At 40.4% G+C, this 23,219-nt stretch overlaps 1 protein-coding gene across 1 annotated transcript in view; it reads left to right on the top strand.

Moving 5' to 3' along the window:
* The first annotated feature begins 8,539 nt into the window (after nt 1–8,539).
* Nucleotides 8,540–23,219, top strand: part of PLXDC2 (plexin domain containing 2) — a 284,011-nt gene continuing 269,331 nt past the window's right edge. The window contains exon 1 of the mRNA XM_042475224.1: nt 8,540–9,212. Coding sequence (XP_042331158.1) covers nt 9,098–9,212 — 115 coding nt within the window. The 5' untranslated portion in view covers nt 8,540–9,097. The remainder of the gene's footprint in view (nt 9,213–23,219) is intronic.

Genomic DNA, 23,219 nt, shown 5'->3' with positions numbered 1-23,219 from the left:
CTCTTTCCTGGGGTGGCCTGCTGTTCTTTCTTCTTCCCCCACTTTGTGCTGGGGGAAATCCAAGTTAATCACAAAATTGGTAGAATCGCTTAGCAGCTTCTTGTCTTGCCAATCTATCAATTTTGCCATTAATTTATTTTTTTTAAAAAAAAGAACCCAAATGGTGGCACTGGGTGTGTGTGTGTGACATCTCTGGGGATGGATGGTACACACCCCTCTGCCATTTTTCCATCCCCTTTGTCCTCTTTTCTGAAAGAATCGATTCTGATCTGGCTTTCCCACTGTTAGGAATCACGTCAGAATCGATTCTTCCTAAAAGAACCTCTAAAAAGTTGCTATCAAATTAACCTCGGCTTTTGGCGTTTGCTCCACATTATCTCCACTGGAATAGATCCAATGAGGATCAGAACTGATTTCCAGTGGGAACTAGGGGCATATAGCTCGAATTAGGATGCGGAGCTTTTGGTAGTGGGAATGACCCCAATGTAAAGAAATAATAGTACTCCAATAGGAGGTATACTGAGGAACTGAGAGATACATGTAAACAAGATTCCAGATCATCATTCTGAAATGATCTTAATACCCTCTTATCAAATGTCAGAATATATGCAGCATCTGTCTGTTTGCAATTTGGCTAGTTGTATGATCCTAAAAGAGGAATGTGATAAGCTTCTTTGTAAACTCTTGTTTTCTCTGGACCTATATATATAAAAAAGGGCTCTCTACCCTGTACATCTATCATCCTTCCTGTTTTGCCTTTTTCCTATATTATTACTTTTTTTTGAAGCTGTGATCATTTCTAGCCTCTTCCCAGGGCACTGGCAAAGAGAGACTCCAAATAACTACTCACTTTGCCTTAGATATAAAGGTCTACAGAAATTTTCAAGAATGATACAATACCCTTTTCTTCCCAGTGACTACCTCAGCCTCACCCCAGTGCTTTCATAACTTTTATTTTATTACTATTATTATTACAATTGATAAAATCCCCTGAAAGTATGGCTACACTGTCTGGGGCGGGGGAGGGGGTTCAGGGAGTTAAAATAAAATAAAATAAAATAAAATAAAATGGTTTCTAAGCTTTACCACCACTGCCTTGGTTTCTATATTGTGTCAAATGCAAATACAAAGCCTATGACCCTCGATCCTTGTTCAACTTGAGCCACGGAATACTCTTGTCTCTGCCATGAAAAAGGCACAATGTATGCAGTTGGATCTGTGACAATATGTGTTTTATGCTTGAATGAAATGAAAAGTCTTTGACATCCTCAGAAGGAGGAGTCTTAATTTCTATAACAGGCTTTGAACTCACTCTTGAACTCAGAATGAGATTGATTTAATATCAAATAGCCGTAATCCTTCACTGAGTCCATAAAGCTTTTGCATGTCTTGCTTCTTCATCTTCTCATTCTTGATGTGAAGAAGATGGATAATTATCCCAGCAGGTGTTCTTCAAACATATCAATCCAATTACCTCCCACTTTAAGAATTTCACTTTTGAAAAGACAAATCTGCTAATGTTGCATTCACAGACCAAACAGGCTTTGGAAGTATAACAGCTGCTTTCTCCTCCCAGTTCTCAGTCATAATCACACCAAGAACAGGAAAGCTTTAAGGAATATCTCAAGCCACTTAACAATTTTCTTCCTCTTCAATTATAAATAATTCCACATTCTGATTTTGTTTTCAGTGTGGGGACTTTGAACATGTGTACTGAAATAACTAGTGGTGGAAATAGTTAATATTTCTAGGAGTCACTTTTTTCAAAGCCATGTGATACATATAATAATGAGAAGGAAGCAATGTAGACCCCTGGGTTGTTGGCTTTATGAACACCAGCTTGTTAGTAGCAAGCATGTAACAGTTGAAGGGTTAGGAGTCAACTATGCTGAGTAGAAAGGCGCAAGGGAAGGCACAAAGAGCAAGGGAATGATGAGGAATTTGGGGTTTTCCAGATGCTATTAGATACAATTCCCAGAATCCCCAGTCTGCATGGATGATAATAGGGATTGATAGGGGCTGGAGTTCTACTCCTTAGCATAGAAAATAAATGTGTAAAAAGAATTTGGAGAGTTTATGCCATTTGAAGTAGCCAAATCTTAACATCATAGAATCATAGAATCGTAGAGTTGGAGGAGCCACAAGGGCTATCCAGTCCAACTCCCTGCCATGCAGGAACTCTCTATCACCATACCCCCAACAGATGGCCATCCAACCTCTGTTTAAAGACTTCCAAGGAGGAAGACTCCACCACAGTCTGAGGGAGTGTGTTCCACTGCTGAACAGCCCTTACTCTCAGGAAGTTCTTCATAATGTTGAGGTGGAATCTCTTTTCCTGCAGCTTGCATCCATTGTTCCAGGTCTGGTTCTCTGGAGCATCAGAAAACAAGTTTGCTCCCTCCTCAATATGACATCCCTTCAAATATTTAAACAGGGCTATCATATCACCTCTTAACCTACTCTTCTCCAGGTTAAACATCCCCTGCTCCCTAAGTCGTTCCTCATTAGGCATGGTTTCCAGAACCTACACCATTTTAGTCATCCTCCTTTGGACATGCTCCAGTTTCTCAATGTCCTTTTTGAATTGTGGTGCCCAGAACTGGACACAATATTCCAAGTGGGGCCTGACCAAAGCAGAATAGAGTGGCACTATTACTTCCTTTGATCTAGATACTATACTTTTATTGATGCAGCCTAAAATTGCATTTGCCTTTTTAGCTGCCACATCACACTGTTGACTCATGTTCAACTTGTGGTCCACTTGAACTCCTAGATCTTTTGCACATGTAGTTCCGTTCAGCCAGGTGTCCCCCATCTGAAATCTATGCATTTCATTTTTCTGTCCTAAATGCAGTGCCTTTTATTTCTCTGTGTTGAATTTCATTTTGTTAGCTTTGGTCCAGCTTTCTAGACTATTCAGGTCATTTGAAGTTTGATCCTGTTCTCTGGGGTATTAGTTACTCCTCCTAATTTGGTGTCATCTGCAAATATGATAAATATGCCCCCAATTCTGTCATCCAAGTCATTGATAAAGATGTTGAATAGCACTGGGCCCAGGACAGAGCCCTGTGGGACCCCACTGGTCATTTTTCTCCAGGATGAAAAGAAGCCATTGTTGAGCACTCTTTGGGTATCTTCCTGTTAAATATGTGTTCTGTATTTTAAGCTCCTTTTTTTGTTTTTGTCCATATCTGTTGTCCCTTAATACAGATATTATCTATGAGTATCAAATACGTCAAGGGGCTATCAAGGACATACAGGTCAACCCCACTGCCAGGATGTCAACCTAAACACCAGATCTTGAATGGTTGTCCCTACTGCCCTACCACAAAACAATTGCAATTTGCTCATCATTGGTTTAACATGATGTCTGCATCTGGCACTCTAGCTTGTCTCCCTCTCTTTCAATAAGCCAGAAAAATAAATTTAGAATAAACGGTGGGTTATTTATCTGGCTTATTAAGGGAGAAAGAAGCCAAACTACTGAGGTTGGGATTACTGTAAACAATGTTTGTTGTAGTACACCATTTGTTCAACCAGTCCTACTTGCAGTGAGAGCACATTCTCTCTTCTAACAAACCAGAGTTTTGGAATTCTACGAAACTCTGGTTTGACATTGCAAGCAAACTTGTTTATTCAGTATTTCTTGTATTTTAACATTTATAAGCCACTTTGAATATCTTAACAGTCAAGGTGGGGCATAAAATGTTTTATATGCATTTGTCCTGCTTTGGGGGTTCACATTAATGGATGTGTCTTGGGACACACTGTACTGCGAAAATGCAGAGCTGAAAACAAAAATCTGTTTTCTATTCAAATCATTGGCATCATATATTAAAAAATAAGATATGCAAAAAGATAGGAGAATTTCTATTTCAGTTTGCCAGAATGCCAAAGCATGAAAGGATAAAACAATTAAAAGACTGATGCAACTGTACAAATCTCAACTAGATCAAATCTTGTTTGCTGTTTATGCTTCCCGGATAATGTGTGTCTGTATTTAGCAGTTATGTTTGAAACAGTGCAGCCCTATTTATATAATTACAATTTGAATGGCCCTGTTAATTACCAAGGAAAATATTCTCAAAGGCACCTAAGTGTGTGAAGTGCCACAGTATTGTTTTTCAGCACTGAACAGTATTACTGGTAGCATAGCTGGTGATGTCTTGTGTCTTCCGTGTCACTGAGATGGTGAATCCACTCTGGATTTTAGTTCAAACTTTGAAGAAGCTATCCAAGCTGCAGAGGTTATTTGAAGGATAGTGTTGAAGCCTCTTGAAGCCACTTATTTCTTTAGCAGTCAAGATAATTGGTGTGATTAGTAGCTATCCACTGTTATTTAGATTTACAGTAGCATAGACAGTAACATGGGATCTTTCCCTGTGGCTTAAATTTTGCAGTTATAATTTACAAATGGTCTAGGCCTTAAAGTGTACACATTAAAGATCAAATATGAAGACTTCATATTTTAATTTGTGTATGTGTGGCAGGGAAATATTTTCTTCCATGGCTTCAAGATTTCCAGAAATTTTACATCTCTAGATACAGTAGGGGGCACTGTACAAAAGAATTTTTGGACGCCGTGTTTAAAGGTTTCATGGGAGCATTCTGCAACTAGCTTCAGATGCTACAAAGCTGCAATAAAAGTGGGCATCTGATTATTCTTATATACAAGACAGCAGTAGTGAGAAGAGCAATGTGTTGTAGTGCAAGGGTAGGAATTATGTGGTCCTCCAAATGCTGTACTGAAATGGCCAGCATTCTTCATCACTAGCTATGCTGGCTAGGACTCCTGGGACTTGCAGTACAACAATACTTGAATGGTTGTGGTTAAAGTACCAGACTGAGATTCAGGAGCTGCAAATTCAAGTCCCTAAAGAACTGTGAAACTCACGGGGTAATCTTGGCCCAGTCACTGGCCTACACCACAGGGTTCTTGTGAGGATAAAGTGGGGTGGAAGAGAGTCAAATGAACTGCCACAAACACAGTGGAAGAAAGCCAGGCTATCAATCCAATGAACAGACAACTAGCCAGCACCTGGCCATGTAGTATGCAGAGTTCTTGCACCAATTTGTACACCACTAAACATATCCTGCTCAGTGGATTGATATTCAGGAATACTCATACTAGAATAAACCAGCTATAGGTGCTACAAGATTTGTTGTTGTTGTTGTTGTTGTGTGCCTTCCAGTCATTTCCGACTTATAGTGACCCTAAGGCAAACCTATCATGGGAATTTCTTGGCAAGTTAATTCAGAAGAGGTTTGCCATTGCCATTATATCTGAGGCCGAGAGAGTGTGATTTGCTGAAGGTCACCCAGTGTGTTTACATGGCTGAAGCCAGGATTTGAACCATGGTCTCCAGAGTCAGTCACAATCCAACATTCAAACCACTACACCATGCTGGCTCCTTGCTCAATTCATTATACCTTTTTAAAACTCTCATTTTTGACAAGTGCTTGCTTCAAAGCATCCAGGAAGCCAGGATTCAGGAACATACTGGGTGTATTCAGGGAGAACTTGAAGTAGCTCAAAACATCACCACTCTTTTAAAAATTGACATTAGCAAAGGGTCTTGCCCACACCATTATACAATTTTGCAAAATAATGCATAGTCGTTGCATCAGATGAGATTCACAATAAAGTCTATTCTTATTTTTTAAAAATGAAGAAAGATAATCTTCTAATGAAAGGGAAAATATTCATATTAAAATGTATAAGTGACTATATCTGGTGCTTCTCTCGTTTATATTTGTCCTCAGCCACTAGGAAAAATAAACAAGACAGGGCTGGATATACCTTCAGTATCATAAGACTTAAAATAATGACAGTAATAATAATGACAACAACAACAATAATCAGATCCTGAGATAAATAGGGCCATGTGCACAGCCCAATTCAGCTTGAGGAACGTGATGAAGCCAGAGTTGGGACTGTCTTGTGATCCTGGGCTGACTCTTCTTTCTGCTCCTTCCAGCCACCAAGCTGTAAAAATGCTAGGAATTCCCCATGAGCCTTTAAATGAGGGAGAGAAAGAGGAAAAAGACGTCGAAACAAATCCAGCTGCATCACATTCTCTCCTTTCCACTTTCGATGGCAGGATGACCCAAACAACAAGACCACTGTCCAGGCAGGTTTTTGGAGGGCCTGGGGTTTGCTGAGGTCAGTACTTTTCGGGTGCATCTTTGTTGTTCTTGTTGTGTGCCTTCATGTCTTTCTGACTTATGGCAATTGTCTCATGGGATTTTCTTGGAAGTTTCTTCAGAGGGGGTTTGCCATTGCCACTCTCTGAAGTTTAGAGTGTGTGACTTGCCCAAGGTCACGCAGTGGGTTTTCATGGCTGAGTGAGGACTTGAAACCTTGTTTCTAGAGTCATAGTCCAAGACTCAAACTGCAACTACACTATATAAATAAAGAAGTTTGACATCATTTTGAGTGCTATGTAGCCAGGGTGACCAGATGTCTTAACTGCAAAGGAGGACAAGGAACCTCAAAATGTAGGACATTCAAGAAAAAGGTAGGACATGACTTTAACTGCTATGGCTCAGTGCTGTGGAATTCTGGGATCTGTAGTTTTGTGAGACATTGAGCCTTCTCTGTCAGAGAGAGCTCTGATGCCACAACCAACTACAGTTCCTAGAATTCCATAGCATTGTGCAATGATACTTAAAGCGTAGTTGTCGTTGTTGTTGTGTGCCTTCATGTCGTCCTCTGCTTATGGCTACCCTATCATGGGATTTTCTTGGCAAGATTGCCTTCCCTGGATATAAGGAGCCCTAGTGGTACAGTGGTTAAATGCTGGTACTGCAGCCACAAGGCTGTGAGTTCGATCTTGAGGGGTTCCAAGGTCCACTCAGCCTTCCATCCTTCCGTAGGTCGCTAAAATGAGTACCTGCCTCTTTACGGGTAATTGACTTATACATTGCAAACTGCTTAGGGAGTCCTTAGTTCACAGGTAAGTGGTATAGAAATGTACTTGCTATTGTGCTATTCCCCTGAAGCTGAGAGCATGTGACTTGCCCAAGGTAACCCAGTGCCTCTCATGCCCGAGCGGGGCCTCAAATCCTGGTCTTCATAGTCCAACACTCAAACCACTACAGTGGGCCCTTGTTATCTGCTGGGGTTTTGTTTCAGGACACACACACACACCCATGGATGCTCAAGCCCATTCAATACAATGGTCTCCATGGATAAGGAGGGCCACCTGTATTACACGATGATTCTAGGCTGCATCAACAGAAGTACAGTATAGTGTCTAGATGAAGGGAAGTAATAGTGCCACTCTATTCTGCTTCGGTCAGGCCTCACCGGGAATACTGTGTCCAGTTCTGGGCACCACAATTCAGAAAGAATGTTGAGAAGCTGGAGTGTGTCCAGAGGAGGGTGACAAAAATTGTGAAGGGTCTGGAAACTATGCCCTGTGAAGGAAGAAAGGAGGGGTCCCAGAGTTTTTTAAAAATTAAAATTAATTTTTTAAAAACAATTCATTTTTAATTTTTTTTAAAAAATATATTTTTTAAATTTTTTCTTTTTTTAAAAAACACACATTACATTTAAACCAAATCTTCACTCCCTATATGTAAATAACAGTTAAGTTAGTGCCTGCGATATTGTACTGTGAAAGTATGGGTTTTTTTGTTTGAATTTTGCGAGTTGTTTACATCACAACTATGAGCATGACATTCAGTGGTATCTGGGAATGATGGTTTAGCATAATATTAGTGCCACACACACACACACACACACACAGAGACACACACACACCAAGGGTTCGGTTTGGTGTGAAATGGGAGGAGGAGGAGGTCAATGACACCATGAGTGACCCCAACCCTAGGGAGGCCACTGGGGAGACCCACCACCCCTGTCCTTCATCCCGCCTTTTTTGTAAGGGACCCCTCCAGTTGTGGGTCTTGTTTTGCCCTCATTTGTTTTTGTTTGGCTGGTCCCCCTTTTGCCCTCAACTGGGGACTGAGAAAGAGGCAGAAAGAGTTGGGCTGAGGAGGGAGAAACACTGGGCTCCTCTCCCCTTTTTCCTTCCACCCAAGAAGCTGGGTTTTTTTTTTGGGGGGGGTGGCCTTTTTGTTCCGTCTGAGGAAAGTGCAGAAGCACCTCCACCCCCTCCTCTTTCTCCTCCTCCTCCTCCTCGCTCGAGGCACCACAACTCAAGAGCCGATGGCCCGGAAAAGATAAGGAAGATGAGGAAAAGGAAATAATTGATGAGAATGTGAGGACGAAGGACCAGAAACAAAAGGCTTCTGGAGCCAAACTCTTTGGGAGCCGGGGGGGGGGTGTGGGGGCCGGGTTTGGGCTCCCTCCCTGACGAGAGGGAATGGCTTGCGCCAAGTAGCCCGCTCCTCTCCTCCATTGTGGATCCTCTGAGCCAAGCCCCAGCGAAGGGAATCCCCCAAGGTCTGGGAAGAGAGCTGGGCTGGGTCGGGTCCTTTTCTGTTTCGATGGGGTTGGTTAGTGTTCGAGAGAAGCCCCGACCTTCCCTCCCTCCCTCCTTCCTCCCTCCCCTCCCATCCGTCGTCCCTCTCTCCATCCTCCTTCGCGCAAAGAAGAGAAGCCAGAGCGCGGCGCAGCGAAGAAACGCGCCTGGAAGCCCTGAGGCTGAACTGGATCCTGGTCCTGTTCGGATAGAGGGCTCCTTTTTCTCCTTCCCCTCGGACTCCCTTTCTTCTCCTCTGCTTTCTCCTCGCCTTGAGCGCTGATCCAGAAGGGTTGCGAGAGAGGAAGAATCCCTCCTTCTCCTCCTCCTGTTTTGCAACTCCTTCCTTCCTTCCTCCGCAGTTGGGAAGAGTTGGGCTCTTCATTCGTTTCCCTCTTATTTCGCTTCTTCACCGGCATCCCTCGTTTGTTTTGGGGGTTTTGTTTTCCTTCTTGTTTGGACCCGCGGCTGCCTCCCGCTTTGAAATCGGAGCGGATTCGGATTCCCAGAAAAAAGTGACTTTCCCTGGACCAAGGAAGGAAGGAAGGAAGGAAAGGAGGAAGGGCTGGCGGGTGAGACTTCCCTCTGCTCTGTCTCCTAAATCGGACCCCGAGGAGAGACCCCTCCAGACAAACAAAAGCCAGGGCAGGAGCCCCTTTGGAGGCGCCATGGCCAGGCCCCGGAGAGCCCACTTCGCGGCGGCGGGGCTGCTTTTACTTTTCCAGTCCTTGGCCGACCGCTTCCAGCTCATCGGAGCCCTGAAGCCGAAGCCGACGAGTCACGGTAAGAAAGGGATCGGGACCCGGGAGGGAGGAGGAGAGCTCAGCATCAAAGAAAGCTTTGAGGTGTGGGATGCAAGGGAGACTTGGGCTGCATCCACACTGGGGAAATAACCCGGTTTGGCAGCGCTTTAACTTGTTGTCTGGCTCTTTGCTATGGAATTCTGGGCCCACAACAAACTCCAACTCCCAGAATTCCATAGTAAGGAGCCAGACAAAGAGTTAAAGTGCAGCTAAACCGGGTTATTTCCCTAGTGTGGATGCACTAGTTGTCTTCCATCCATTGGGACCTTTTCAAGCCTTCCAGAGTGACATGGAGTTGTAAAGGTACCAGTTGTGTGTGTGTGTGTATGTATGTGTGTGGCATTTTTCTTGTGCTGTGTTTCTGTTTCTGGCAACCACACTCCTTTGGTCTCAGTGTAGGAGTTTAGCCCAGTTGTGTTGTTTAGCCTGGTGGTGGTTTGTATCCAGGATCCTTTCCCTCCATCTTTATGATGGAGTTTATCACACTGGGATTAATTTCAGCATTGAAGAGAGACAAAAGCGCTTGTGAAGCATCCCGCAAAGAAAGCAGAAACGGCAAGGAATTGCATGAATGATTATCACACACAGTTGTGCAAATAAAGCAATGAAATCCTGAAAGTAAAAAGATGCTTGTTGATGCTTCTTTGTGACTTTAATGTGTGATGTTGTGTGAAATCGTTTTACGCAATTACGCAATTTTTCCAGGACATTCACAGAATAAACTCCCAATGTGTGATAAACACCTATGAATGGTTTGATTCCTTTGAGACCCAACTTGCCAACTTCTTCCCAACTCTTCCACGGAGTATTCCTTTCCTTCAGTAGTGAAAACTGTGGTCTAACTTCTGCCCTCTTTGTGGGGAAAAAAGGGGCATCTGTCCATTTGACGTGTTCTTAGAGAGACTGTCCAGTGCCAGCTGTTAACATACAACCAAAGAAGACTTCAGCATCTTTTTCCCACACATGGTTTGAGAGAACAGTGGTAGAATTCAAAGACATAATTGTCTTAGTCTGGATCAGTACACAAAGAGATCTTGTACCACATTTAAAACCAACCCCTGATTTACACTTTAGTCTCAATGGTGCTACAAGATCCCTTTGCAATGGTTTTAGCAGATACACAGATGAACAACTGAGGCTGCAGGCGGTTTCAGACAGTGAACATGGGATGCTGCTTTATACTGTACTGAGGTCAGTTCATTTGTCCATGTAACTCAACATGGTCTTTACTGGCTGGCAGTGGTACTCCCAAGATTTCAGACCATAATTTTTCCCACCACAATTGGAAATGCCAGGGATTGAACCTGGGACCTTGAGCATACTAAACATATGTTGTGCTTGCTTGCTTGCTTGCTTCCTTCCTTCCTTCCTTCCTTCCTTCCTCTTCAATGCAAGACTCAGTAATTTCAGCCTCCTAACCTGTAAACTAGCCTTTATAGATCAGTCAATAGGATCTGCCTATTGTACCTCTGCTTACTGAAGTTTAGTTTCAGAAATGACCACTGTGGGTCTAGTGTACCTATGAAGCAGAAGTTGAGTAGATGGGAGTTTTTTACATCTTGAGTGACAAGAAGAGCATCATTTGTTAAGGGAGCTTTGCCAGCAAAAAAGTTGGCTATGCTACTTCCACCAAGAGTCTTGCATGTGAAATGTTAACAATGAGGCACTTAGGGAACAAGGGGCATTTCCAGATTTGCTGTGACACTCCCAGTTCCACCTCTACTAAAAAAAAGAGAGGTACCCTTGCCTTCTTGACTGTGGCTGTCTTTGCCTCCTTCCATCAATGCTTGTTCTGGGGGAAGAGTGGATTGTAGAGTTTCTTTTCTTGCTTTCTCTCCCTGAAATCCAGCTTGTTTGAGTACTATTCTGTTCTTTCCAGCCTTTCTTTCTGAGAAGATGGTTCATTATTGATGGCATAGCTAGTACCTCTTTCTCATCCTGTTTCTTGTTCTGACAGGTTGCAAGCAAGAATTTTGTTGGCTTGCATGAATACAGTATGTTATGTACTGGTGTTTTATTCCCAAAGGATTGGCACAGGATTATACTTTCCTTTCAGGAGCAGTAGTGGTGTTTCCAGCACTTTGGTTGCCATGCAGATGTGGGGTGGGGAAAGAGACATAGAAGGGTCTGCAGTAGCCTGGGTCAAAGGCTATGAGCTATTTTGGGGTTTGCTCATTCAGTCAAGGGAGGTAGTATGGGTTCTACAACGTAATTGTGTTACAATGGATCCTTAGTATCTGCTGGAGTTTGGTTCCAGGACCCCCCATGGATACCAAAGTCCGTGGATGCTCAAGTCCTACTATATACAATAGCATAGTGGAATGGGGACCCTTCTGTAAAATGGCAAAAGCAAGATATAAGTTTGGAATTTATATATTTTTAAAAAATATTTTTAAACTATGGATGATTGAATTCATGGATTTAAAAACCCATGGATACAGAGGGGTCCTGTCTTCTTCAAGGATCACTGTCTTGTGTGTTTGTGTTGTGTGCCTTCAAGTAGTTCTCGACTTATGGTGACCCTAAGGTGACCCTATCATACGGTTTTCTTGGCAAGATTTATTCAGAGGAGGTTTGCCATTGCCTTCCTCTGAGGCTGGGAGCACGTGTCGCCATATTTATTCAGAAGCAAGCAAGTCCCACTGAGTTCAGCAGTGCTTATTCCCAAGTCAGCATGTAGATGTCTTACAACAAACAAACAAACCAGAGACTTGTGACATCTTTGTTTGGGAGGATTCACATCCACTTTGTCAGCCCTATAAAGTGTTATCATTAGTTACCAAATCACATGCACATACATTCCCCGCTCCCCATATACCTTTATACATGTATAAGGAAACTCAGTTGGTAAAAAGTATAGGCAATGAAAAAAAAAGGCAAGCACTTCAAGAAGGACAGAAGGTTTGTGACATTCCTCTATAAAACTCAACTGTAAACAAGATAAGAATAGGCACTACTCACAGTAATCCTGAATCTCAATTAAGGTAAAAATGAATGGAATCAAATTTGCTACTATACTGTAGTTTAATTAAATCTGCAATGCAGGTCTGGAAGGTCTCTTTTTCTTTCGGTGAATAGTGCTGACGTTTCTCTATGTTGTCATTTTTGATGTCAGATTTGTGTCCGTTTATTCTTTTGTGTAGAAATTGATCTGTTTAAGTAGAAGGTCATTGTTGACAGTTGATGGCATATAACATATTGGAGGATGAGCAAGGAAATGAGCTGTTGATCATATGACTGATGATGTTAGTCCTGTAAATTATGTGAGGTTTTTACTTGATATATGTTACCACTTAAATTTGATAATGTCAGTGGTTTTTTCTAAAGAGCTGTTATAGTGTGTTTATCCCATTCTATAGTGGGCAAAGCCTCCAAATACATCCATAATTTTGTTAGGATTTTAACTTATTGTCTTCCAGGTTCTGTATCTTGCCATAAACATATCCCTAACATATGTGTAAATGTAAATATATTGTAAGGTTGTGCACACATTCATTGGCTCAGAACTAATCTACCTGAAATAACCACCACATCTTGGTTGTACACAATTATTACCACTATTTAAGAGTCTGTTGCACCCATAAGCATGGAGGGAAAAATCAAACCTTAAATCTGACTGCAAACATAAAGCAGCGATTAAAGTATTTCAGCATATATATACCATATATACTTGTGTGTAATTTGATCTCATGAATAAATAAGTTGAGGTTTTAGGGCCAAAATTATGAATTTTGATATGACCCATGCATCTGAGGAATGCATCTGAGGAAGTAGATTGAAGTCTATGAAAGCTCATGCGGCCAATTTCTTTCTTTCAGTTAGTCTCAAAGATGCTACAAGATATTTCTACATAGTGATATGACCCATGGGTAAGTTGAGAGTAAAATATAGGAGCATGTAACAAAAGATGTAAAAGACAAAGCAAAGAAAAATGGTGCCAAAGAATGTTCAAAATTCGGACAGCCGTAACTCTTTCTGCTCACCATAAAGGCCTGAAGGACAAGGAGGGAACTATGGTAAACTGTGGCTGTACAATGTATGAGAGAGGCCACCAGGTATGGGCAGAGCTAAGAAAATGCACATACATCAAAAAGCATCTAAAGGCAAGAATTAAGGTATAGAATTAACTCTTACTAAAACAAAAAAGGAATCATCCCTTCTCTGAGTAGAATGATGAAAGGTGAGGGGTTAGACTGAATGGGACCTAAAAGAAGCACTGATTCCTCTACTCAGAAGTGGTGTGACAGCAGAGAGAATAGAGGGAGTGAGTGCTTCTTTTAGGTTCTCCCAGGACAGACTAAGCCCTCACTTTTTGCCACTCTAGTCAGAGAAGAGGATGGTTCCTTTTTTAAAATAAGAGTTAAGGTACAGTACTTATTTGATCCATTGATACGTTGACACAGTTTTTTTGGGCCAATTTTTTGACTAAAATATCTAGACCTATATATGAGTAAAGTCCTCCCTCCGTTTTCATGGGGGATCCATTCTGGACCACCACCACCCCCGCAAAAATGGAAAATTGTGCATATTCAAGCTCTATTAGCTTGAATGGTACACCACAGGTGCATGCCCCATTTTAACCCCTGCAATTTGCCTCCCATGGATAGTCAAGGGATGTGGATCCCAGGTCCACGAGAACAGAAAGAGGACATACAGTACATTTTATATACATTACCTACAATAATTTTTCAGTGCTCCTGAGTATATGCTTTCAGTCTGATTGTTGTTGTTTTTTTCTAATTGCCCTTCACTCATTTCTGGTGTTTGTCTTCTGGAGACTAATATTTAAGAGCCAGAAGATGGTTTGAAGGTGTATGATACTGTGATGCTATTATTGCTTAGGTAGTTCTTGATGGCAGATTTTCAGGTAGCCCAAAGGATGCTATACTGAGCTTCCAAAAGAAAAAGTTCAATAGTGTATAACAAATAAACCAGGGCACCTCAGCAAAGGAATAAGATTCACAGAGACTTAAGAGAATTTGGGTGGTCAACTGTGACCTTCCAATGTTTTTTTTTTTTTTGACTGCAACATCTATCATCTCTCACCTTTAGCTATCAGGCTAAGACTGTTGGGAAAAGTAGTCCAGCAACTTCTGGAGGACCACAGTTCCCCATCGTGTTGTAGAATCTTCTCAGAGATTATTGGGTAAATACTAGGAAACTTTCAGGCATTGCTAAGGTAGTAGGATATTGTCTTGGTTCAGTAGATCTTTCTTCCGCTCATGTATCATGCATATTTTTGTATTTGAGTGATAGCAATCATTATTATAATTTCACAAGTTGTAATGTGTGTGGAAGTGGGGGAACCTCACTGATATTCCTGTTAGACACTACAGCCTTCTCCAACTTGGTCCTTTTCAATAGTATTAGACTACAGACTCTCATCACCCCAATGAAGGGATAGTATTCTCAAACATCTGGAGGGCATGGGGTTAGGGAGGGCTGACAGAGAGATGAACTTTTCAGCTGGAGGACAGTGAGTTTTGAGTCTGGAGAAGTGATCAAGGTCATCCATGAGCTTTCCTAATTTTGGAACTCATCTCACCTCAATTAAAAATCTTGCCTTTAGTTTCCCTTTTCATTTTAGTCCTATTAGTATAGAGGTTCTCAACCTTTGGTCCTCCATATGTTTTGGTCTTTAGCCCCCAGAAACCCTAGTCAACTTGGCCAGTAGACAGGAATTATGAGAGCTAAAGTCCAAATGTGGAACCAAAGGTTGGGAACCACTGAACCAATGCCATGTTGAGTTCTGATACAACCTAGTATAAATAGCTTCCTGCAACTGGACATCAGGATCCCTTGTTTTTAAATATATTGTTAACCACTTTGAGTCTCCTTATTGGGAGAAAGGTGGGATAGAAATGAATACAAGAAATAGATAAATAATCAGTCATTGGAAACATACCAGCAGGATGTCAAAGCTCATTGGTAGAATGTTCAAACAGAAGGTTATTGGATTCAGTTCATAGTGTTTCCTGTTTAAAGGAAGCTATTTAGTAGGACTGCTCTCTGTGCCAGAGAGCCTGGAAACCTGCTATCACTCAGAACAGGCAATATTTGGTGAAATATTACTGTTGTTGAGTTACTTTTAAAAATCAGATCATTGCCTGGAAGGACACTGTAGAGCCTAATTAATTTCAGGGTTCTGGTAAAGCAGTCCCCCCAATGTGTTGTGATGCTTCTCAAGGTTTCATTTCAAACAAAAACTTTCGTTACTAAATAATACAGAGTCGAGGTTTTGGTAGCTATCTGCAGCCTTTGCAACTTTTTACTAAGAAAAATTAAGTAGGCACCCTCTCTGTTGTCATTCCATCAACAGACATTACATTAGATTTTAATAAAGATTCTGATTTTAGCCCATATTTCATTATTGCTATCCACTTGGAGTGCTTTTTTTGGACAGGATCACCAGGGTTTTTGTGGATTTTTTTAAAAAAAAAAATAAATCACTATTGATGGGGATGATTCTTTGGGCAGGCTACTACCATTATTGATATTTTTCTTTTAAAAATTTGACAACTGGTTTGCTTATAGACAACTGAAAGAAAGACTCTTGATGGGTGAAAAGACTATGGGAATTGGACTAGTAGAAACAAAATTAGAAAATATAATAAAAGACCAGAAAAAACAAATATCTAAATTTTATAAATTAATAATTAAATTTGAATTAGAAGAAGAAACAATTAAAGAATATATGATAAAATGGGCAAAAGAGCTAAACCAACCTATACAATTAGAACAATGGGAAAGAATTTGGAAAAGGAGAATAACACAATCCTTAAATATAGATTTAAGAGAAAAAATTTATAAATCCCAATATAGATGGTATTTAACCCCATATAAACTATCAAAAATTGACAAAAATAAGAAAAACACTTGCTGGAAATGTCAAAAAGAAGTTGGGGCATAGCTACACTGTTGGTGGAAGTGTGAAAAAGTTAAAATATTTTGGAAGAATATACATATTAGAAATGAAAAAGATATTTAACTTTAAGGAACGAGCAGAACCCAAAATGTACCTCCTGAACATAACTGATGACGTTAAATTAGAAGAAAAGGAAGGAAAACTACTCTTCCATACAATTGTGGCAGCATGCTCACTAAATACTGGAATAAAGAAGAAATTCCCAAAATGAAGGAATGGAGATTGAAAATAATGGGCTTATATGAGATGGACAAACTAACCTCTCTGCTGAAGAAAAAATCCTTAGAAGGTTTACATAAGGAGTGGGATTTATGGGGAAAATATATACAAACAGAAAAAAAAGAGAACTATACAAATGAAATTTTTGAAGAGTAATGAATATATTAGTGTATTTGGTAATATTAAAAAAATAAATAAAAGACGATAAAGGTGTAACAAGGTAATTAATAGAATTGGTATAGTAAGAAATAGACACAAATAAAAAGAAATAACTGTTGAATCTTAAGGTTCTAGTTATAAACTGATAAGAGTTAGTAATTATTAAATGTTAATATATGATGGGAAAAATAAGTACTGTATTAGTACAGTAATATAATAGTTGGAGAATTTTACAAATAAATGATTGTTTTTAATTGTTGGATAAAAATGGTTGTATCTTGTATCTTGTTTCTTTTTAATAATAAAAATATTTTTTAAAAATGTGACAAAGGAGATGCTTAAAAGTGTGTTTTGGGGAAAAAGGTAAGTTTGGAAAAGTTGGTCAGTGAATGAATGGAATATCATGCTTGAAACCTCATTTATTTATTTATTTATTTATTTTATATTCTACTTTCCACCCGATATGGGACCCGAAGCAGTTTTCACAGTAGGTCAAAACAAAGGAGCAGTAAAGATAAATCCAACTCTTTTCCTTTAGCAGGATGCAGTGCCACAGGACATCAGTAACCATCCAAGGACCTCCAGAGATTCTGGAGGAGGATATAATTTCTTTGCATCCAGCTATATGAAAATTATATATATTATAAGTTTAACATAGACAATGAAGAAATCAAAACATTTAAAGAGTTCTTGTACCTAGGATCAAAGAATGATTAGAATGGTGACTGCAGCCAGGAAATAAGAAGTCTAGGAATGAGAAGGGCAGCGATGAAAGAATTAGAAAAGATCCTAAAGAGCAAAGACATATAACTGAGCACCAAAGTCAGAATTATCCAAGCCATAGTATTCCCCATCACCTTGTATGTATGTGAGAGCTTGACAGTGAAAAAGCTAATAAGAAAAAAAAAAATCAACTCATTTGAGATGTGGTGCTGGAGAAGAGTGCTGAGGATACTGTGGATAGCCAAAAAGACAAACAAATGGGTCCTAGTACAGATGAACCCAGTTCTCTTGTGGAAGCCAAAATGAGAAAACTGAGGCTGTCATAGCTTGGCCACATTATGAAAAGACATGACTCATTGGAAAAGACAATAATACTAGGAAAGGAGGAAGGAAGTAGAAAGAGAGGAAGACCACATGCCAGATGACTAGACTCAGTTAGGGATGTCACAAGCATTAATCTACAAGACCTAAGTAGAACAGCAGAGGATAGGGTGCTTGGAGATATCTCATCCATAGGGTCATATGAGTTGGGGCCGACTGGAGGGCAGTTAACAACAAATAGGAAAATTGCTGGTCTCTGCTTCTCTTTCCCACTGTCAATCAATATGGAAATGGCTGTCTTGGAAGGGGGCTGGCATGGAATTGATTTGGATTTTGATCATGGCTGAGTCAGAACAGAATTCCAACCTTCGCCATGACCACAAAAGGGGGTTATGATCGTGTCAGGTGGATTTATATCATTGTAACTCTTGAAAAGTATGCCAGCCATAATGTTTCACAGCTCTAGGAGAAAGACAGACATTCTAGCTTATCCGAGCTTAATATTTCCTAGATGAGGTGGGTAGTCACTGATGCATTTGAAAAGCAGACTTCTGAGATTGAAAAATGCCAGGGGCACTGTTCTAGATTTGGCAGCCACTTAGAACTCCTGGGATAGAGGAAGAGAAAGAGGTCTATCAAAACATATTGGACATGTAAAATGACAACATATCCCAGTATGTTTCTTTAGGGAATATACAGTACTAGCCAAGGTCACTGGGAAAATCCAGAAGCCATCCAGAAGCCATATGCACAGTATTATGCTACTGCCTTTGTCAGGATATTATCCTGTGGCCAGTTGAAGTGGTAGTTATCAATGAGTGATAAGCATTCACACTTGATAAGGCTTCTCCCACAGGTAGGCTCAGTGATGACTTAAGCAAGCTCTCTGTCAACCAGGGATAGTCAATCAATCATGTGTAAGACGATACAACTAACCTGCCTCAAATGCAGTCATTTAGCTCCCATAATTGTAAATGCAATAAGTGTAATAATATCTACCATCATGTAGGCTCAGGCTGGCTTACTAAAATAGCTGATATTTATTCATTAAAGTGCTATTGATTTTTTCATACTGTGTACGTTAATAGGGTAAGGAAAAAAATACTGAAGCTGTGAGCAGCGGGGAGTCAGAATTGGCTCTGGAGATGGAATCCTGCCTTGCAGTCCTTGTCAGGAACATCTCTGGAATTTTAACACATATGCCATTGCATCACATTGTGATTCAAAAACCCTGTCAGGGCAAGGAGATATGCCAACAGCTATGTTATAGGAATAACCTATCCATCTTTCAGGTGGCTAACAAGAGTGTGACAAAGTTACATTCCAAAAGTAATTTAGATAATAGGAAAATATGATGCAATGGGTAATGTTTTTAAATTACTTTAAAAGTTACTTTAAAGACCGTTTTAAGGCATTTTTAGATACATTTTGTGCAATCTTCTTATCAATCCTTAATTGCTCTGTGTGTGTTGTGTGTGTGTTTAAAAAGAAGTAAAAGGTTACTTTAAAAAGGTAGAAAGAACTATTTAAGGGAACAATTTATCTTCTGGGCTCAAGTCTGCTCCATTCCTGGTTCTTATTGGCTGAGGCCAAGATAGCCAGACTCACCAGTGTTCCCTCACCACCCTTCCTGTGTAGGTTCAGTTGTCATCAGTTATCTGTGGGAAGAATTAAGCTGATATCAAGAAACACCTTGCCGTTCTAACCCACTCAGTTATCAGCTACTTTTCCAAATTTTGTCTGATGAATAAAACTGCCCCCCCCCCCCCAAGGAGGACAGTGATCCTTCCAGAAGACAGAGTGAGGAGGTTGGCCCCTGGCAGCAGATTTTTTAGGGCAAGAAACGACAGGACATTGAAAGTTATTTTATAAGTACTGAATTAGGCCTAGATTTAGAATAAGCCCATTGATTCCAGTTGGTCTGCTTTATGTATGATAAAGGCTGGATCTAATAATAATAAATGCTGTATTTTAACTATCACAGAAGGGAAGAGGGGATTTTTGAATTGCATCCCTTGGGTGTGAAGAAAGTGGATTTGCCTTGAATACTGTTCACCTTGGAAGTAGGGAGTATTAATTGTTCTGTGTTAGGCAGCAAAATGTCTTGGGTTGGCCCTGAAGCAGTATTTGCTGTTAGAGGACTTTTATCACAGGAGGCTCTTTTCCCATTAAAAAAAGCATGGTTTCTAAAAATGCAATGGAACCATTCCAGGATTGTAGTCTTCCTTTGTGCTAAGTGCTTATCACACACAGGACTCACAGCCCACCCAGTAGCCCCTATTCCCACCTCTTTTCCTAATTCCATTGTTTCCATGCAGATCACCCCCATTTCCCCCATCCCTGATTAGAATCTTTTCTCTTTTTTAATGGAAGCCAAGGAAAGTCACACACAGCTCTTTTACACAGAGAAATATAAATGAAATGAGTCTTACCTTTAAAAAGGCATTTATCACAAGTACAGCAGCTTCCCAGCCTTCTGCCTTTTTTGCCTTGTGGGAGGGGGGAACTTCTAGATTAGACTAAAAGTGGCTGCTGGCTTTCATCTGCCAGTGATTAATCAAGTCTGAAGGTCTAAGCAACAAGAACAGGCAGATGGCAAGGTGAATGAAATAAATGCTGTTTTAAACTGTAACACTCTTTTCCACTTCCATTTCCAGGCGTTGTGTGCCAGAGAGAGGAGAGACTCTGTAACTGGGTGACTTCAGCTAAAAAAGGAGGCACTTGGCTTTTCTGAAAAGCCCTAGGTTTTTTTTGGAGGGGGGGTTGCTGACATTTGCCACTGTTTTTTTTTTCCTATACACAAAAAAAAGTTTAATAGTGTCTCACTTATACTTTGTCAACTGAAAGGAAATCAAATTTAACTTTCTACCCTTTCACCTTCTCACCAGATACTCTGGTGAGAAGGTGAAAGGGTAGAAAGATAAATTTGATTTCCTTTCAGTTGACAAAGTATAAGTGAGACACTATTAAACTGACATGTCCCATCTAAGCCATACCAAAAGCATACCCACTTACCATCCAAATTCGGCATTAAAGCATAATTAAGCATGCTCACTTACCATCCAAAATTGGCATTAAAGCATAATTAAACTATTGCACTATTGCACTAGAAAGTGTAGTGGCACAGTAGTGGGGAAAGAAGTCATTAGCAGATTTTGCGTTAATAAAAAGAAGCACTTTCCAAATGATCTCCCACCAATTGGTAGAACAACAGAAGAGGAACGGTGTCAAGTTCCAACCAAAGACACTATCATGCTGTTGTAATTGCTATATATCAGCCTCATGTGATAAAATAATGAGACGTCCAAAATCTTCATAAACAATTGAGACTAAGAACTATATTTTAAAACCTTCCCCCGATCAGGCTGTAAAGGAACAGTATTAAAACACCACATCCCTCCCCCATGTAAAGTCCACTGAGAATTCATTCTTGAAAAGTGTTAAAAGGCAATTTAGTGGGAATTGTAGTCCCACACATCCAGAGGACAACAGGTTGGGAAAAGCTGGTGTAAACTGTATTCATATGTTCAAGACCATTCTAGGTGGTTTGGTTGTGATGATGGTGCTTTCAAGTTGTTTCTGACATACTGTAGCAAACCTATCACATGGTTTTCTTGGCAAGATTTCTTCAGATGAGATTTTCCAGTGTTTTCCTCTGAGGCTGAGAACATGTGACTTGCTCAAGGTCACTCAGTGGGTTTCCAGAGCCATGGAATCCATGGGGATTCAAACCCTGGGCTTCCAAAGTCATAACCCTACACTCAAACCACGACATCATTACTGGCTGTCATAGAGATTGTGGTTATGATTAAATAGTTTTATTAGTAACTTGTTTTGTTTGTTCCTTTTGTACTTCACTGGTTTGATTGTGTTGTGCTTTGCTGTTGTTTATAAACCACTTTGAGCAAAGCTTTAATGTTTTTAAATAAACAGTTCTCTTTTTTCCGCCTTCCCTCTCTCTTTCTCTCTTTCTCGTGTCATGTATACATTGGCCACAATCCAGCACATAATGAGAAGTGCTTAAACTCATTAAAACGAATAGGTTCAAATGTATTTAACTCTGTGTCGGGTTATAAACACTGAGATTGATTCCTGAAACAAAGCCATATTCCATTTTGAATAATTTTTCCACATGTCATTTTGGATACTATTTTAGGACACTTCATGTCACTGAAGAGATGTAAAGAAGGGGGTTAAAAGCAGAACTTACTTTCTTGGATTGCTACACCTATGATTCCAATGATTCTCCAGCCAACATTGCTGTATTGGGTTAGGGGATTCTGAAAGAAAATAACTTTTATAAGTTTTGGTCAAAAGCATACAGTATGGACAAGGTGTTGAAACAAGTACTCTAACCCTGTCAATTTTCTTTATTGAAAGTAAGGGGCTGTACAAACCAGCTCAAAAGGGACGGCTCTGTGCTGCCCCTGGAAGCACTGGATTGGGGCCACAATAACTGGATGATCAACTTGTGGCCTCAATATGGCCTTTTTTGGGCCAAAGAGAAGCAGCCATATGGAGAAATGGGCAGCCTCTGGATTGTTCCTGCGGTCATGCGGTTGCTGCGGGAACCATATGCTCTAAGACAGAGCTGGGAAATGCAGCTCCTTCCTGATTTGTCATAATGCTGCATTGCAGCCCTTATGACATCTCTTCCCAAAGCGGACATGCGGACACTGTGCGGCATCGTCATCATCATGGCGGCACCTGTGTGGATGAGATGCCCCCATGATGGCACCACCCGTACGGACTAGGTTCCGGAGCATGTAGTTGCTGCGTGCTCCGGAACCCTAGTATCGGCACCAGCACACTGCTTCGGGCCTGTCTGTGTTGGGCCTAAGTAACTTTGCCAAAAGGTCAGAGAAATCTGAGAATGTGAAATGTAAATTTCTGCTACGTTTTGTCACTTTCTAAGGAAAAACTGAAAAGGGCTCTAGCTGCAAAAGGTATTATTATTATTATCATAATATTTATATCCCACTTTTCCCTTAAAAACTGTCACACAGAGTGGCTTACAAATTATATCCCTAAATGTAATTCTGGCTGCATCTATACTGTAGGAATATGTAGTATGAGGCCACTTTAACAGCCATGGCTTCCTTCTACAGAATCCAGGTATTTGTAGTTTTGTGAGGCGTTAGCACTCTTTGGCAGAGAAGGCTAAAGACCTTATAAAACTACAAATCCCAAGATTCCACAGGATGGAACTACTCACTTAATGTGGTGTCAGACTGCATTATTATCTACAATGTAGATTCACCTCTCAGGTGTTATTGGCAGAAAAGGGGTATACAAGAAGAATACGTCATTTCAAATGAAATCATCAGTAAAGTTTGCATTATAGTTAGAATTGGTTCAGATTTCTTGCATGGGTGATTGCTGTATCTATAGGAATGGTAACTATTATAAAAGGAAGTTACAGAGAAATTAAATATGTAGAGGTGAAACCTATTGTCCTTGCAGTCTGAACTCCAAGGTGATGAACTCTATGCTAAACCTGGACAGTTCCTTTAGAGTTCAGAGTAATACCTGGAATGAATTTACCACCCTTACTAGCATTTCCACTGCTGATGAGATATTATTATTATTATTATTATTATTATTATTATTATTATTATTATTATTATTATTATTATTATT

Source organism: Sceloporus undulatus, chromosome 6 (genome assembly GCF_019175285.1).
Source record: "Sceloporus undulatus isolate JIND9_A2432 ecotype Alabama chromosome 6, SceUnd_v1.1, whole genome shotgun sequence".
NCBI lineage: Eukaryota > Metazoa > Chordata > Lepidosauria > Squamata > Phrynosomatidae > Sceloporus > Sceloporus undulatus.
Note: the sequence above shows the minus strand (reverse complement) of the source record. Positions and strands in the feature narration are given on the sequence as shown.